General features: G+C 50.1%; 1 protein-coding gene across 4 annotated transcripts in view; it reads right to left on the bottom strand.

Moving 5' to 3' along the window:
- The window catches only part of MROH7 (maestro heat-like repeat family member 7), a 75,949-nt gene that overhangs the window by 15,384 nt on the left and 43,577 nt on the right, over positions 1–16,988 (bottom strand). For all 4 annotated transcript variants that reach the window (XM_011973825.1, XM_011973827.1, XM_011973826.1 and 1 more), the window contains 6 exons: positions 15,256–15,368; positions 14,673–14,849; positions 14,052–14,206; positions 11,043–11,181; positions 7,405–7,595; positions 2,019–2,156 (listed from right to left, as the gene is read on the bottom strand). In XM_011973825.1, the coding sequence (XP_011829215.1) occupies positions 2,019–2,156; positions 7,405–7,595; positions 11,043–11,181; positions 14,052–14,206; positions 14,673–14,849; positions 15,256–15,368 (913 nt within the window). The remainder of the gene's footprint in view (positions 1–2,018; positions 2,157–7,404; positions 7,596–11,042; positions 11,182–14,051; positions 14,207–14,672; positions 14,850–15,255; positions 15,369–16,988) is intronic.

Here is a 16,988-nt window from a genome sequence, read left to right as displayed (position 1 = left end):
TACTGTTATTATCCCCATTTCATAGGTGAGGAAACAGAGGCTCTAAGTGTGAACTGCCCACGGTCACAGAGCTAGAAAATGGCAGAGCTGGAGCCCCAACCGAGGGCTCACGTTCCAGCTGCCTGGTTCATTCTACTAAGCCAGTGGTCCTCTAAGTGCCACCCCCACCCAATCAGAGCATCAGCACCAGCTGGAAACTTGTTAGAAGTGAACCATCCCAGGCCAGGCGCGGTGGCTCAGGCCTGACCACTTTGGGAGGCTGAGACGGACAGATCATTTGAGGTTAGGAGTTCAAGACCAGCCTGGTCAACATGGTAAAACCCCGTCTCTACTAAAAATACAAAACAAATTGGCTGGGTGTGGTGGCGCATGCCTGAAATCCTAGCTACTTGGGAGGTTGAGGCAGGAGAATCACTTAAAACCCCAGAGGCAGAGGTTGCAGTGAGCCGACATCGTGCCACTGCACTCCAGCCTGGGTAACAGAGTGAGACTCCATCTCAAAAAAGAAGTGCACCATTCCAGATCCACTAAGCAGGAACTCTTAGGGCGGGGGCACAGCAACCAGTGTTTTAACAGGCCCAGCAGGTGATTCCATTGCACACTTAAGTCTGAGGAGCACTGCGTTACACTCCACCATCAGTGAATGTAGTGCAGTCTGGCAACCATGCCTGGAGTCTGGAATGAGACAGCTGGGTTCAAATCCTGGCCCCAGCACTAGCTGTGTCACTTGGGGAAAGATGCTTAACTTCTCTGGGCTTCCATTTCCTCATGTATAATGCTGGGATAATAATAGTGCTATTTCACTGAGGGCCGTGGCTCACGCCTGTAATCCCAACATTTTGGGAGGCCAAGGCAGGCAGACCACCTGATTTCAGGAGTTTGAGAACAGCCTGGCCAACATAGTGAAACCCCATCTCTACTAAAAATACAAAAATTAGCCCAGCATGGTGGCGCATGCCTGTAATCCCAGCTACTCTGGAGGCTGAGGCAGGAGAATCGCTTGAACACAGGAGGCAGAGGTTGCAATGAGCAGAGATGGCGCCACTGCACTCCAGCCTGGGCGACAGTGCAAGACTCTGTCTCAAAATAAATAAATAAATATGCTACTTCATCGGTCATGGTGAGGATTAAATGGGATCATCTATGCGACAGCTCTCTGCATGGTGCCTAAAGCATAGTAAGTGCTCAGCAAATGTGATTGTGTCCTGAGATCCTGGGGAAAGCACCACCAGGAGCACTCAGGGTGCAGGGCTAAGATGCAGGCTCTCCTGCAGGAACCACAGCGTTGGAATCAAGGTGTTCCCTCTTGACCCCATGGGAAGTTGTGCGTGGCCTAGGGAAGAGCTTTGGTCAGCAGGTCACTTCTCAGCTCTGCCACTTCCTGTCTGTGTGACTTTGGGCACATGACAATTCCTCCCCAGACTTGGCATGTTCCTGTGCAAAATATGTATTAATCACCCCTGCCCCACCAGTGACTATAACTGTAGTAAAAATTAGCCTGTGTGGAGCTCTTACCTTATGCCAGGGGCTGTTCAAAGTACTTTAATTAATCTTCTCCCCAACCCTCAGAGGTGGGTCTGACTATTATTTCCACACTATTGAGGGAGAGTGGAGACTCAGAGGGAAGGAACTTGTCCCGGGTCACACAGGTGGCAAGTGGCAAGCTGGGGTTCAGATGCAGTCAGGCCATCTGCAAGGTCACACCTCAACAACTCGGTTATACCACCGTTTCTGTATTGGCATGGGAACTAAATTCATAATGCACGAAGGAAAGGTGCTTTGTGGATAGTCTAAGTGCTCCACAATGGCCAGGAACCTCTGAAGAGTGAGTGCCATCTTTAACATTTGTATTGTCCCCCTGCTGAGGAAGACAGCACCCTCTCCGCTGTAGTGAAGAGGTGATAGACTGAGGAAAGCGTCTTGCCCAGAGAGAGATGCAAACCCAAGTCCGTCAGAAGATCCTGAGGTCTCCCTCTTTCTCCCTCCCACCCCAACCCCAAGGTGGTCCTGGGACTCACCTTGCCAGCAGGGCCACTCCGCGGTGGTGGCTCTCCGCCTGCTCCATGAGCTCCCAGCCGCGCTGGTCCTCCAGAAAGGTGGTCTCATAAGAGCAGCCCATCCTCAGCAGCAGGGTTTTCACCACTTTCACCACCCAGCTGCCAAGACAAGGCAATTGAGACCTCATGCCTAGCCAGGCTCTAGCAGGCCGAGCCTCCCCCCACCCCGACCATTCCTGCCATCTGGCCTGACAAACTTCTCTTCACCATGTTAGGTAGGGGTATCCAGTGTATCCACAAAGGGTGACTTTTTACAAATAATCATTAGCTTTTAGAACAAGAGAGGAAACAGAAGCAAAGTCCACCTCCCTATGAAGGCTGTGCTTTTACCTCTGGGACCAGCCTCTCTCTCACCCTCCACTCCACATCAGCCATGGGCTGGGCAGGCAGCTTCTCTGCTCACTCACAGTCTCCTAACTGGGCCGAGTCCCTCTCCAACTCAGGACACTTAAGGAGTGATTCTCAAACTGGATGCCCAGCAGCAGCCCTTGGGGAGCTTTTATGACCCGCCAACTGACCAGACTGGGGCTCCTGAGTAGCTGGGATTACAGGCCTGCGCCACCACACTCAGCTAATTTTTGTATTTTTAGTAGAGATGGGGATTCCCCATGTTAGCTAGGCTGGTCTTGAACTCCTGATCTCAAGTGATCTGCCCGCCTCGGCCTCCCAAAGTGCTGGGATTAGAGGCGTGAGCCACCGCGCCTGGCCTACATACACTTTTATTAAAATAAAAGCTGACACTGTATAGAACACAGCTTACATTTAAACAAAGTTTTCCAGAAACCTAAACATTTGCTGAAAGAGTTTATGGTGCACTTTGTGGACATACCTCAGATGATACTGAGAGCCGATGGCTCTCATGATTCCAAAGAAAGGACTTAAGTAATCAGGTAGTCCTCAGAAATTTGCCCTTCATTTTCAGGTTTTTGCTTTTGTAATGAATATTGATCCGGTGTGAAAATAAAAGTTTCTCCTGAGGCCAGAATTTTAGAATCATTCAACCTCTGTGCTTATTGTTTGAAATGTGTGCTATCAATGATAGTCTCCCACTGGCAATGCCTTCAGCATTCAGAGTTACAAACAAAAGGGAGGGAGAAAGACAGGCAGGCTCCGAGCGTTGTCCAGTTCCCCCATCACCATTCTCTTCCCTCTGCAAGTGCTGGCTGAATGGCTAAGCTGAGATGTACAGGTTTTTGTCTGAAGAAAGGTTGTTCTCTTCGAGTTCGGGCACTAGCACCTTCACCTAAAACAGAATGAGCCTCCTGCATGTGTTCCTCCGGTGACTGGACCACCCTCCCCTCCCTGTGTGTCCCTATCTCCAGGGTCATCGCTTTGGACACCTTCTTACAAACTGGCTTGGGCACAGATTGAGCTCCGGAGCTCAGAAGGGAATGACCTGACTTAGAGGTTCTAGGTAGCCACGGTTTGGCCAGCCCTCCCAGTCCTCATTTGTTGTGTGACGAATATGTATTTGGGCCAAAACTTCTGAACTCAGAACTGCATCATTCGTAGTTGATCCTCTCTGTCACTTCACCTCACTCCCTCAATCAGGCTTCATATTTTCACAAAAATGATCCTGGGTTTCCCCTCCCCCTCCCTCCCACCCTGACCCCAAGGTGGTCCCAGGCCTCACTTCCCTCCCTTCTCACCCCATTCCCAAAGTTATACCTGCGACAGCCCAGATGGCGCCCATGCTGCTTGGTGGAAAAATAGAGTGGAAACTCTTGGAAGGAGGCCTGTGCTATGGGTGATGGGGTGGCTTTTGTGTCCCCAAACACTCACTCTGCAAGTTTCACCCTTCTAAAAGGCGTTCTCAGCAAAGTGGAGCAAGGGACACCTTGAAATATTCACTCTCTGTCCCTGCACTGGGACACCAGAGCCAATGATTGATTTGACATGGAGTTGCTTTCTTTTTTTAAGATAGGGTCTCACTCTGTCACCCAGGCTGGAGTGTAGTGGCATGAACATGGTTTACTGCAGCCTTGACCTCTTGGACTCATGCGAACCTCCTGCTTTATTCTTCCGAGTAGCTGGGACCACACACCTGGCTAATTTTCTATTTTTTTGGAGTGATGGGTTTTCGCCATGTTGCCTAGGCTGGTCTCAAACTCCTGGCCTCAAGCAATTCTCCTACCTTAGCCTCCCAGAGTGCTAGGGTTACAGGCGTGGGCCACTGCACCCAGCTGGAGCTGCTTTAAAGCCCAGGGCTGCTGAAAGTTTCACCTTCCTGGAAGGCACAGAAACTGGGCTTCACAGGACAAGCTCTCAGGCCACTCCCTCCTCCTCCTTCAAACCCAAGCTGTTTGCAGAGGTAATTGTTGCACTCATTACCAGAGCCTGCCTCTCCTCTAGGGAGGATGTGACCACTTTGTGTGCTGTCGTTCCGTGGAGCTATTCCACCTCATCACTGCAGTCTGGAGCACCCACAATTTGCTCCGGTGCCATACCCCAGAGGATTCATTTCCTGTATAAATCACCACAACCTGGGTGGCTCAAAACAACAGAAACAAATTCTTTCACAGTTCTGGAGACCAGATATCCGAAATCAAGGTGTCAGCAGGGCCACAGTCCTCTGAAGAGCCCAGGGGAGAATCTTTCCTTGCCTCTTGTGGCTTCTGGTGGCTCCCAGCACTCCTTGGCTTGTGACCACATCACTCACTCTCTGTCTTCATCAGCCTTCTCCCCTTTGTCTGGGCCTCTCTTCTCCTTATAAGGCCACTTGGCATTGGATTCAGTGCCCACGTGGTTAATCCAGGAGGACCTCATCTTGAGATCCTTAATTATATCTGCAAATACCCTTTTTCCAAATAAGGTCACCTTCATAGGTTCTGGACAGACATGTTTTTTGGGGACCACCATTTAGACCACTACATCTCATGGCTTTTCTGGCCCCCCTTCAGCCTGGCACATGCCTGCCTCTGCTTTTTCTGCCTCTCGGGCTGCTTCTGAGATGCTGAGGTAAGGTGATACTTGGGCACTCCTCCAGCTTCTCCTTCATGTCCTCAGTTGAGCCACAGCCTCTGCATTGGCAGGTCACATCTTTCATCACTCCAAGGTCAAGAACTGTTTCCCATATGTGTTCCTCCTCCCCCTCCAGAGCCTCCTTTTTTTCCCTAGAGCCCGTCAGCTTTCTGGGCGATGCTCTCAGGGCGGCGTCTACAAGCATGAGCAGGAGGGGAATGGGAACTGGCCGCACTGCTGGCAAATGGTGTCTTGCTGGGATGCAACCCCATCTGGTCCTCACAGCACACCCGTGGGGCAGGAATCATTTATCCATTTCATAGGCAAGGAAACCAACTGCCAAGAGATAAAATTCATTTACCCAAAATACAACGTTCTAGGTGATGAAGCCAGGATTTGAATCCAAGACCTTCAGACACAAGCCCACTACACAACTGCTTGCCCTCTGCCTCTCTAAATGCACCTTTCTGTGCATAGCACACAATAGGAGTTATAGAAGTAAAAACTGATAAACGGCTACATGAAAATTAAACATTTCTGGCCTGGACATGGTGGCTTACACCTATAATCCTAGCACTTCGGGAGGCCAAGTTTGGAGGATCACTTGAGCCTAGGAGTTTGAGACCAGCCTGGGCAATATGGTAAGACCCCCATCTCTACAAACGATGTGACGGAATCTCGCTGTGACGCCCAGGCTGGAGTGCACTGGTGCGATCTTGGCTCACTGCAACCTCTGCCTCTCAGGTTCAAGCGATTCTCCTGCCTCAGCCTCCTGAGCACCTGAGATTATAGGTGCCCACCACCACACCCAGCTAATTTTTGTATTTTTAGTAGAGACGGGATTTCACCATATTGGCCAGGCTGGTCTTGAACTCCTGACTTCAAGCAGTGAAGTCAGGCTCAAGTGGGAGGATTGCTTGAGCCTGGGAGGTCAAGGCTGCAGTGAGCCATGTTTGCGCCATTGCACTCCAGCCTGGGCAACAGAGTGAGACCCTGTCTCAAAAAAAAAAAAGAAAAGAAAAAAAGCAAACTCAATGTCATTCATGATAAGAGAAACACATACTAAAACTACAGCAAAATTCCATTTTTTAACTCTAATATTGGCAAAGATAAAAATGTTTTATAACTCATTGTGTTGGCAAGGGTGTGGGGAAATAGATACTCATGCATTGCCGGTGGCAGTGTCCTCTGTGAGAGGCAATTTGGCAAACTGGATGTTTTAGGAGTCACTCCATTTTATCCTTTATCATGCAATGGTCAGGAGCTTTTTTCTATCACCTTAATATGTAATGCAGAAGCCCTTTGATGTGCGCATTCTACTTTCGGGAATTGTCCTACATATGCAATCGCATGTACACATAAAGACATATAAACAAGCAAACTCACTGCAGCCTTGTAATTGCCAAAGGCTGGAAATCAGTGAAATCCAGAGAAGCCTGGTTAAATAAATTACGGTGCACTGGGATCCTATACGTAGAGATACTATGCAGTTGTTAAAAATAAGGAGAGAGCTTGGCCGGGTGCGGTGGCTCACGCCTATAATCCCAACACTTTGGGAGGCCAAGGCGGGTGGATCACCTGAGGTCAGGAGTTCAAGACCAGTCTGGCCAATGTGGTGAAACCCTGTCTCTACTAAAAATGAAAACAATTAGCTGGGCATGGTGGCAGACACTGGTAATCCCAGCTACTCGGGAGGCTGAGGTAGGAGAATTGCTTGAACCCAGGAGACGGAGGTGAGCTGAGATCCCGCCAATGCACTCCAGTCTGAGCCACAGAGTGAGACTCCATCTCAAATAAATAAATAAGGAGACAGCTCTACAATACAATGGTCTCCAAGACATAGTATGCAAAGAAGGCAAAAAATGTGACGTGCTGCCATTGGTGTAAAAGTACAGAATATGAGCAAATGTGTTTATCCCTGCATAATCCTCCTCTGGGAGGGCATGAAGAACCTGGTTGTCTTTGAGAATGTAACTGGGGTAAGGACAGGGAAGGAAGCTTCCTTTTAATGTCTTTTGAGTATTTTACCCATGTGCCTATATTATCTACTCCAATTAATACTAAAAAATAAAGTATTTGGGCCTTGGATACAAACCTAATACAAATAATATCTCTAGAGGGGAAGGAAGAAAAAGAGTGAACTCCTTGGGGAGGGCTGATTCTTTCCTGTGATCTAGACTAAACACAGTGTGTAATGCACAGAGCAGGTGCTCAAAAACAGTTGCTGAATGAATTATTGGCTCTAATAAAAGTGTGCTTCTGTTTTCTCTTCTAGTCCCAAAGCTAATTTCTATTGATTGATTGCCTAGAGACTTTTGGAGGCTCTGGCTGGATGGCCCTTCCCACCGCCGAGGACAGCAGGGTCAAGAGAGATGGCAGAGCATACCGCACAGGTACGAAGGCAGAGGGCTGTGCGCCCTTCTTGGTGTCCTTGGGAAAAGCCACGTAGCCAGGCAGGTTGAGGCCAATGTGGTAATGGACCTGAATAAGCAGGGCCAGGAGCAGCTGCGGGTAGATGCGCCTCACACGGCCCATGCAGCTATTGACGGACAGGAGCTCGCACAGGCCGCTGGCTGCCTATGGGGCAGAGGAGAGGGGGCTGGGATGCTGTGGCCCATCTTCCCAGCACTCCTGGCTGGGGCCTGGACTGCCTCTCTGGGAGGTAGGATCTGGGTCTTTGCTGTCCTCTGGCCCAGCCTGGGAAGCTAGGATTCCCCACCCCACAGACCCAGACCTCTGACTCTCTGGGTAGGCCCTGTCCCAGAGCAAGCACAACAGTTCACCCCTTAGTTTTGGTCTAGGGCTTTGATGTTTAGGCAACCTTGGAAGAATCATGGTGGAAGAATCGCTTCTACCTCCTGAGAGGTAAAGAGTCTTGATCCCATTTTGCAGGTGAGGAGACAGACTCAGAGGGGTGAGGCTGCTAGCTCAAGGTCACCAGCACCTTGGGGCAGAGCTGGAACTTGAACCCAGGTTTTCTGATACCAACTATAGCATGCTGTGCCTCTTCCTCACTCACAACACAGGCACACAGAATGTAAGGGGCACCAGGCTGGCCTCTTCACCCCAGGCCATTAAACTAGGCTGTCCTCACTCCCATCCCCATGAGACCAGCAGCCAAGAAAAACAATACCAGGGCTTGAGCAAGAGCCTGGCTCAAGTGCCAGCTCTACCCCCAAGGACGGGTGACCTGGGGCAACTTCTCCACCTGCCAGTCCAGCTCTGGACCTGGCCTGGGCCCACCCTCATACGTGGCCCACCAAGTCCTCTCTAACTGGCAGAAGGGCAATACTAGGGGGTGGGGAGCGGATGATGGGCTGGTATCACAAGACTCATGACTCATTCTGGCTCTGCCACTCCCTGGCACCTGTGGGCCTCAGATCTCTGAAAAGTGGTGTCACTGATCATCATCCATCCAGTCCCACAGGAGTGTTAGAGCCTGAATGAGAGGGCGAAGGAAAGCATGCTTTATACATCAATGGTTTGAGCTGTGCCATTAGGACTCCATGCAGGCCAGGCACAGTGGCTCATGCCTGTAATCTCAGCACTTTGGGAGGCCAAGGTGGGCAGATCACTTGAGGTTAGGAGTTTGAGACCAGCCTGGCCAACATGGGAAAACCCCATCTCTACTAAAAATACAAAAATTAGCCAGGTGTGGTGGCAGGTGCCTGTAGTCCCAGCTACTCGCCTGTAGTCTCGACTGAGGCACGAGAATCACTTGAACTTGGGAGGTGGAAGGGTTGCAGTTAGCCAAGATCGTGCCACTGCACTCCAACAACGTGGGTGATAGAGCAAGACTCAGTCTCAAAAAAAAAAAAAAAAAGACTCCATGCATCTGGGCCAAGAGGAAAGCATTTAACTGCAAAGTGGAAGAACCCCTGACACGTTCCCTTGGAGAAAAGTGACCTAACATGGGCTGGATGAGAACAATAAATGGCAGTTAATTTGCACTTTACAGCTTAAGAAGTTCTTCCGCACACACTATCTCCCCTTTCTCAACAGGTAAGATAGACAAAGCAGGAGTTATCACAGCCCGTTTTACAGATGTAAGCACCAAGGCTAGAGAGGGAAGTGATTGACCATGGTTATATAGTGAGGCAGTGGCAGAGCTAAGACAAGTCTCTTGAACTCAAAGCCCTTGTACTTTTTCAGCAGCCCAAAGCTAATGATTACATCCAAAGAACACAGTCTGTGGTGTAAGGCAAAAGTCTCTAGTGATGTGTCATAGGGCTCTGCTTTTGGCTCTATCTTGCTCAAATGATTTATCAGGGCCGTAAGATAAGAATGAGTTCAGGCTGTATCCACGCTTAAACTATGCTTGCTGGACAAGAAGCACAAATGAGTGACTAAAGAATACACTAACATACACCAATTGTAGAAGAGGATGAATGCCCAAATTACAAGGGAAGGAGTGCTGGTGCCTGATGCACAGAACTCAGTGCTGGAGGACAAAGGCAGAGAGATATGGGAGTGAAGCACAGGATTTGGAAGCAGAAGATCTGCTGGGTTTGAGTCCTAGCACCGCCACTGCTAGCTAGGTGACCTGGGGGTGACATGGAATGTCTGTAAGCAGGAGCATCCTCCTCTGTAATGGGATAATACTACCCTCTCCTTCATCTACTGTGTCTTTATTTGCTTCCCTTCACCAGAATGTCTCGCTGCTGAATCCCCAGAACCTACAAGTGTGCTTGGCACATAGTATAGGAGGTATTCACTAAACATTTGTTGAATAAATAAATCAGCCCAACAAAAACATTTCTGAGTGCTTACTATGCGCCAGGTGTATGCAAGATGCTGGGGATATTGTGGTGAGCACAGCGGGACAGCACTGTCTTCATGCATCTCACAGATTAACCAAAGGATCCCCTGCAGTGTTGTCAAATGACAACTGGTGTAAACTCTTTTCATACAAAGTATGTGAAGCAAAATACAATATGTACAGATTTGACCAGGTCAGGGAGATCGGGGAGGGCTTCCCTGAGGAAGTGATGCTGGAGTTAAGAGCCGAAGGATGAGCAGAAGCTAGCTTGGTGGAGAGCATTCTAGGTAGAGGAAACAGCATGTGAAAGGCCCTGTGACCAGATAGCATGGCTGGATGAAGTTCTGACAAAGACCCAGGGGCTGGAGCAAAGCAAACAAGAGGACCATGGAGGGTGGGGAAGCTGGCCAGGGATGCAGGGCCTTCGCCACAGGTAGGAGCACTGTGTCACTCTTGGGGACAATGAAAAGCCATCAAGGGGGCTGAGAAAAGGAGATGTGCATTTCTCAAAGACTTTTTGGCTGCAGTACAGATTGGAGGGGCAGGAGCAGAATCAGGAAGGTGAGCATGGGTATTACCCAACTGGCATGGACCAGGGTGGTCATAGAGGCAGAGGGAAATCCATCTCTTCAGCCCAGCTGGCTTCCTGAGTCAGAGTTGCCTTTCCCTCTGTGTTCCCAGCATCAAGCTTGGCGTGTGGCAGCAAGAAGTGCTTAAACATTGTGTGTCACCTAAATGAATGAATGTGTTATCTCATAATCTTCACAGCCGTCAAATGAGAAATATATTATTTCTATTCACATATGTAGAAACTGAGCCTCACAGAGGTTGAAGTGACTTACCTAGGCCACAAAATGGTAATGTAGGATTTAAAAAAAAAAAAAATAGAGAAGGGATCTTGCTATAGTGCCCAGGCTGGCCTCAAACTCCTGGCCTCAAGTGATCCTCTGCCTCCATCTCCCAAAGTGCTGGAATTACAGGCATGAGCCACCACGCCCAGCCAGAACCAGGATTTAGACTGTCTGTGACTCCAAGTCACTCTTCTTCCCCTATCTCAGGCTGCTGCTGTCACCATAGATAACACTACTGTTATTGTCCCCAGTGAACCACAAACAAGAGCCAGAGCCAGAGACCTGCCCAAGACCACACAACTAGTTACTGGCAGAGTGCGGTACTGGAGGCCGGGTGTGCTGAGCTCAGCAGGAGGGAAGGAGAGAGGAAGGGCAGGACAGGCAGTGATAGGGGCTGGCCGACTGGGCACTCACCGCCAGGGGCATGATGGAAGCCCGGCCCTCCTTGGTGACAGGCTTCTCCTTCAGGCTGCCCAGGAGCAGATCCAGGAGGTCTCGGACATCACAGCTGGGCTTGCGCAGTATCAGCTGCCTCCACATCTCTGCTCCATTGCTGAGGTCGGGGATGGGGGCAATTAGTGGTTGCCAAGGCAGTGGGGCTCACCCAGCCTCCAAATGGTTTCAGGAGGGGGAAGGTAAGATGCCAATGAAATGGCATCCATGGGCACACTTGCAAGGAATAGTCCAGAACACACTCCCAAAAAGTCAGGGTCTAGAAGGATGAGAAACCCTATTTCCTGGCCGGGCACGGTGGCTCATGCCTGTAATCCCAAAACTTTGGGAGGCCAAAGTGGGTGGATCACCTGAGGTCAGGAGTTCGAGACCAGCCTGGCCAACATGGTGAAACCCCATCTCTACTAATAATACAAAAAAGGTAGCTGAGCATGGTGGTGCATGCCTGTAATCACAGCTACTCGGGAAGCTGAGGCAGGAGAATAGCTTGAACTCGGGAGACAGAGGTTGCAGTGAACCGAGATCGCGCCAGTGCACTCCAGCCTGGGAGACAAGAGCGAAACTCTGTCTTAAAAAAAAAAAAAAAGGCCGGGCGCGGTGGCTCACGCCTGTAATTTCAGCACTTTGGGAGGCTGAGGCGGGCGGATCACGAGGTCAGGAGATCGAGACCATCCTGGCTAACACGGTGAAACCCCGTCTCTACTAAAAATACAAAAAATTAGCTGGGTGTGGCAGCGGATGCCTATAGTCCCAGCTACTTGGGAGGCTAAGGCAGGAGAATGCCGTGAACCCGGGAGGCAGAGCTTGCAGTGAGCCGAGATCGTGCCACTACACTCCAGCCTGGGTGACTGAGCAAGACTCCGTCTCAAAAAAAAAAAAACAAAAAACAAAGAAACCCTATTTCCCAGGTATCATGCCAAATGTTTCACATGCAATGTATTACTTCGGCAGATATTAGCTAAGCATTTACTGTACACCAGGCCCTAGGCAAATCTTGCAGAATACAGATATGAACAAGAATTCAAGACACTCAAGATCACTGAATTCTCACAATAACCCTAATGTGAGTGTTGTTATTCCCTTTTTACAAATGAGGAATTGAGGCTCAGAGAGGTGAAATTACCAGTCCAAGATTACACAGCTGCAGAGTCAAGATGTGGCCAGGTCGGATGTCTTCAAAGCCTGTGCTCATTCCTCTAACCAAGGAGCAAGAATGGAGGCAGCTGAGCAGCCTGGGGCTAGGATCCTGAACTTGTCATATAATATCAGGGAGCCTCTGCTCCCATCCCTTAAAAGGCAGTACACCAGGCATCTGCACCTAACCAAACTCCTATCATGGGCTGTTGAAAACACTGGAGGCCAGTGTGCTAAAGGGTTAACAAAAACCTTTCCCCTTCTATGAGAGTGTTTCAACCCTCCATTCACTTTCTAGCTCTGTTCCCCTGGAAACCTGATATAGTATATCAACTATGTTGCTAGGCAACATTACTTATGATAATAATGACTCCACTGGTAAATTACATCTGGACTGGGAGGAACTATAAATTAACTATGAAAACTGATGGGGACACTATAGCATTGAGCTTCCCAGGATGCAGTTACCCTTGTAACTGGGTTTGTCCCTGTGGGGACCCTGGAAGCAAAGCCAAGATATTGTAAAAGATAGTGGTCCCTGTGAGGCCTGTGCCATTTAAGCCAGGGCAGCTCCCATATCCACCCTATGGGTCTCTTTTCATCACACCTGAGCTTTCACCTGGGAGGCCCAAGAGACCAGCTCCTAGACTCAGGGCCAAGACTAGGGTAAGGAAAGTGAGGCATCCAGGGTGCCACCTTTAAGGAAGCCCTCATTCTCCGGCTCACACAAGTGCAGACTTGGCACCTGAGCCTATCTCCTTAAATGTTGTGCCCTGGATGCCTCTGTCTGGCCTGCTGTGGGGGCTGCTGCAAGGACCCCCACAAAGAGGAGCTCCTGACCCTGCCCTGTCCTGTATCCTGAGTGATGGATGTCAGGTGAGGCCCCCGGTAGTCTTGTGAGTCTGACTGCTTAGTGGACCCAAGAAAAAAAACCCTGGTGGGGAGTACAGCCAGAAAGGGTTTAATTCTTCCAAGTGGGATACTGGGATGTGCCAGCTGGGCCCTAACCTTCCCGACTGACCTTCTTGGTTTCTATGAATGACATCAACTGTCCTTATTGAAACACACCCCATTTGTAAAGCTCTGCACAGTTCTTTGGCTCTCAAACAACCACCCGAAGGTATGGATCACTCACTGCCTTGTTTTACTCATTCAAAGAAGACATGGGAGCATTTCCTGGGCTGGGAGGCTGAGGTCAGCCAGACTGACCTCTGCTGCCTATGAGCTCACCATCTGACCACAGTCCCCTCTGCCCATCAGATCATGAGCTCCCTGAAGACAGTGAGCATGGAGCACCCTTCCGCACTGGCCCAGGCCCGAGCGGGCTCTCAACACGGCTGACTGCATTACTCTGTCATGACCACCCACCTGGGATTGCAGGGATCATTTCCTTCTTTTGCATATGGAGGAAAGACAGGACAAGTGGGCTACCCAAGACCCATATGGCAACTGGACGCAGAGCCGGGACAGGTACTCAGACCTCCTTTCAATGGCATTGTTAAAGAGTTCTGGGCTGGTAGTTAGTTAGACCTGAGTTTAGGTCCTCTGTTCTATTGCTTGCTCAGTAAGTACCTAGGGCAAGAAACTTCCCTAAGCCTCAGTTTCCTCATCTGCAGAATGGGATGTTGGGAGAATGAGAGACTATTGTAATGCTTGGCACTGACAGCAGCAGTGCTCAGGAAGTACTTAATGGTTGTCATAAACACCCCAGATCACAGAAGAGGGACCATCTGGGAGGGCGAGGGGCTTATCTGGGCAGAAGGGGGTCCCTAACCTGGGGTGGGGGCTGCTTGATCCCTGTAAGATGCAGTGGCTGGGAACCCCTTCACTTGGTACCTGTTCAGTGGGAGGGGGCACATGAGCAGGGCCACCACCACCTCAGTCATGAAGGAGCTGGCCAGGAGGGAGACGGGCAGCAGGGCCACCTGGCGGGCCCGAGGCTCCTGGATGTGGCTCAGCTGCATGTAGATGCCCTGCATGATTTCTGGGATCTGGGGCATAGCCGGGGCAGCCATGAGCAGGGGGACAGCCCAATGGAGAAGCCAGGGGAGGCACGGGGGCAGCAGGAAGGTGGGAGGAGAGGGAAGGGGTTGACAGACTAGAAGACAGTGGAGAAGGCCCAAAGGAGAGAGAGAGGAAGAGGCAAGCAGAGCGCCTGCCCCTCCCTGGGAGTGAGCTAGTTTCTCTTTACTATGCTTCCCTACACCCTCTTCCATCGCCAAACCCACCTCCACCCACCACCAAGTCAGTTGAGCTCCTTCAGGGCTGGTAAGAGAAAATCTTCAAGGTGGGAGCACCTAGAACTCAGCCACCAGCACCCCTTCCCTGCCCCATAGCTTAGGGGGCTCAGGTATTCCCCACCCTGCCCACTGTCAGGTAGGCCAGTGATGAGCAGGCCATGGCAGGGGGCTCCCAAGCCCCAGTGACAGCTCAGTCCCTGCCCCCAGGAGGCCTTACCACCTCCAGTGCCCTGTGGCGGTACCACTCTAGCACTGAGCTGAGCATGACCTCCGAGGCCAGCTGCATCATCTCCCTGGAGTCCTTCCCTGGAGCCTCTGAGCTGCCTTTCAACCCTTCCAGGGCTGCCAGCAACAGGTCCTTTATCTGCTGGGGTCCCAGGAAGTCTCCAAATTCCTGAAACAAAGGTGCTGAGTTCATGACACTGATGGGTAGACCAAGCTTTGAGCTTCGAGCTTTGTGCACAGAGGCACAAACACTGCCTGACACCCACATGCAGAGGTCAGCAGGGAGGGCCAGGAATATTCGGTTAATAGATAAGTGTTGAACCTTTAGGGAAGGAGCTACAAATGTAGGAGCAACACGTCCCTGCACCCAGCACAGGGTGACATGCGTAAGGGAGAAGGAAGTCCATGCATTGTGGCACAGACCGGAGGAGGAGGGCACTCAGGACAGATGTGGGTGGCTGGGAAGGTGTCCTACAAAGCCTGGAGAGCTGGAAGGGAAGAAGGCTTTGGGGCCAGGTGGTGCTGCCCCTCCTCACCCCCCACCCTCTGCTGCTGGATGGGCACCAGGCAGTCACCGCGATCACCCGCAGGATGTTCTGGCACGGGCTCACAGGGTTGTAGGGCCCCAGGAAATGCTTGTTGCTCTCATATAGCTCCTTCTTGTTGGTCTCTTCCTTATCTCTGGCTCCTGCAAGAAGAGAACCTTTTCAGTGAGGCCAGATCTCCCTAGTTTTGTTAAACATACATGTAGGAAGTGCCTACATCATAAGGAACCAGCTTGATACATTTTTACATAGTGAACACACCATTGTAGCCGCCCCCAGGTCAAGAAGCAGAACCTGATCAGCACCCTAGAAGCCCCTCTTGTGCACTCCTTTCGATCATTAGCCCTCTTCCTGACCCTGGCTAAATACTCTTCTAATTTCTCAACCCCTAGAGAGATGTCTTTGCTTTTAAACTTGATATAAATGGACATGTGTTATTCTTGATGTCTGTCTCCTTCTACTCAACGTTATACGCATAAGATTCATCCACACAGTTGCACCAGCATTAGTTCTTTCATTCATTCTCAGTGCTGTATAATTTCCCACAGTATGAAAGCCTATGATTAGTTATCAGTTCTATTTTTGATGGACATTTGGGTTATTGCCAGCTACTAAGCGTTGTGCTGCTAAGAACATTCTAGTGTGTCTTTTGGTGAGTATATCTACACAGTTGTTAGTTGGATACCTAGGAGTGGATTGCTGGGTCGTAGTCTAAGCATAGATTCAGCCACAGGAGATATTGCCAAACAGTTTTCTATGATGGGAAATCAACCGTACCCCACCAGCAGCGCACGAGAGCTCCCATTGCTCCACCTCTTGGCAGCACATGTCATTGTCTGTCTGTTTCATTTATGTCATTCTGGTGGACGTGTGGCAATACCTCTTTTAAATTGCAATCCCCTACCCCTGGTAGTACCAATCCTTATCTACTTTTCTTTAGTTTTTATCATCATCTGACTTGCTATATGTTTTACTTATTTATTTTGTTCACTGTCTATCTCCCGACAACAAGAAGGTACTCTCACCAAAGAAGGATTATTTAATCTCTTTTCCCCACTCCTGTGTCCCCATATCCTATGATAGTACCTGGCACATAGTGGCTTCATATTTTCACTTGAAGGGAACACATTTCAGGTGCACTTTCTGAGCCCTTATTGCAGCCCAGCTGGGATCCCCTCAAGAAATACAGGACTTGGGCACAAGAAAGTGACACTGAGGCAGAGTGATCACATGGACCAAGTGTGTGTGCTGTTTGTAAAGGAGAGGAGCTTAAGACCTGGAGTCAGGCAGACTCAGGTTCAAATCCCAGCCGTGCTGCTTCCTACAGTCAGGGGGCCTGGACAGACCACTTCGCTCATTGAGATTAAATCCTGAAAGTGGCCGTGTGCAGTGGCTCATGCCTATAGTCCCAGCACTTCGGGGGTTTTTTGTTTGTTTGCTTGTTTTTGGTTTTGGTTTTTTGTTGTTGCTTTTTTGCTTTTTTGTTTTGTTTTGTTTTTTGTTTGTTTGTTTTGAGACACAGTCTCGCTCTGTCGCCCAGGCTGGAGTGCAGTGGTGTGATCTTGGCTCACTGCAACCTTTGCCTCCCGAGTTCAAGCGATTCTCCTGCCTCAGCCTCCAAAGTAATGGGGACTACAGGTGTGCGCCATCACACCTGGCTTATTTTTGTATTTTTAGTAGAGACAAGGTATCACCTTGTTGACCAGGCTGGTCTTGAGCTCCTGACCTCAGCTGATCCACTCGCCTTGGCCTCCCAAAGTGCT

The sequence above is a fragment of the Mandrillus leucophaeus genome, unplaced genomic scaffold (assembly GCF_000951045.1).
Source record: "Mandrillus leucophaeus isolate KB7577 unplaced genomic scaffold, Mleu.le_1.0 Scaffold14, whole genome shotgun sequence".
Classification (NCBI taxonomy): Eukaryota; Metazoa; Chordata; class Mammalia; order Primates; family Cercopithecidae; genus Mandrillus; species Mandrillus leucophaeus.
Note: the sequence above shows the minus strand (reverse complement) of the source record. Positions and strands in the feature narration are given on the sequence as shown.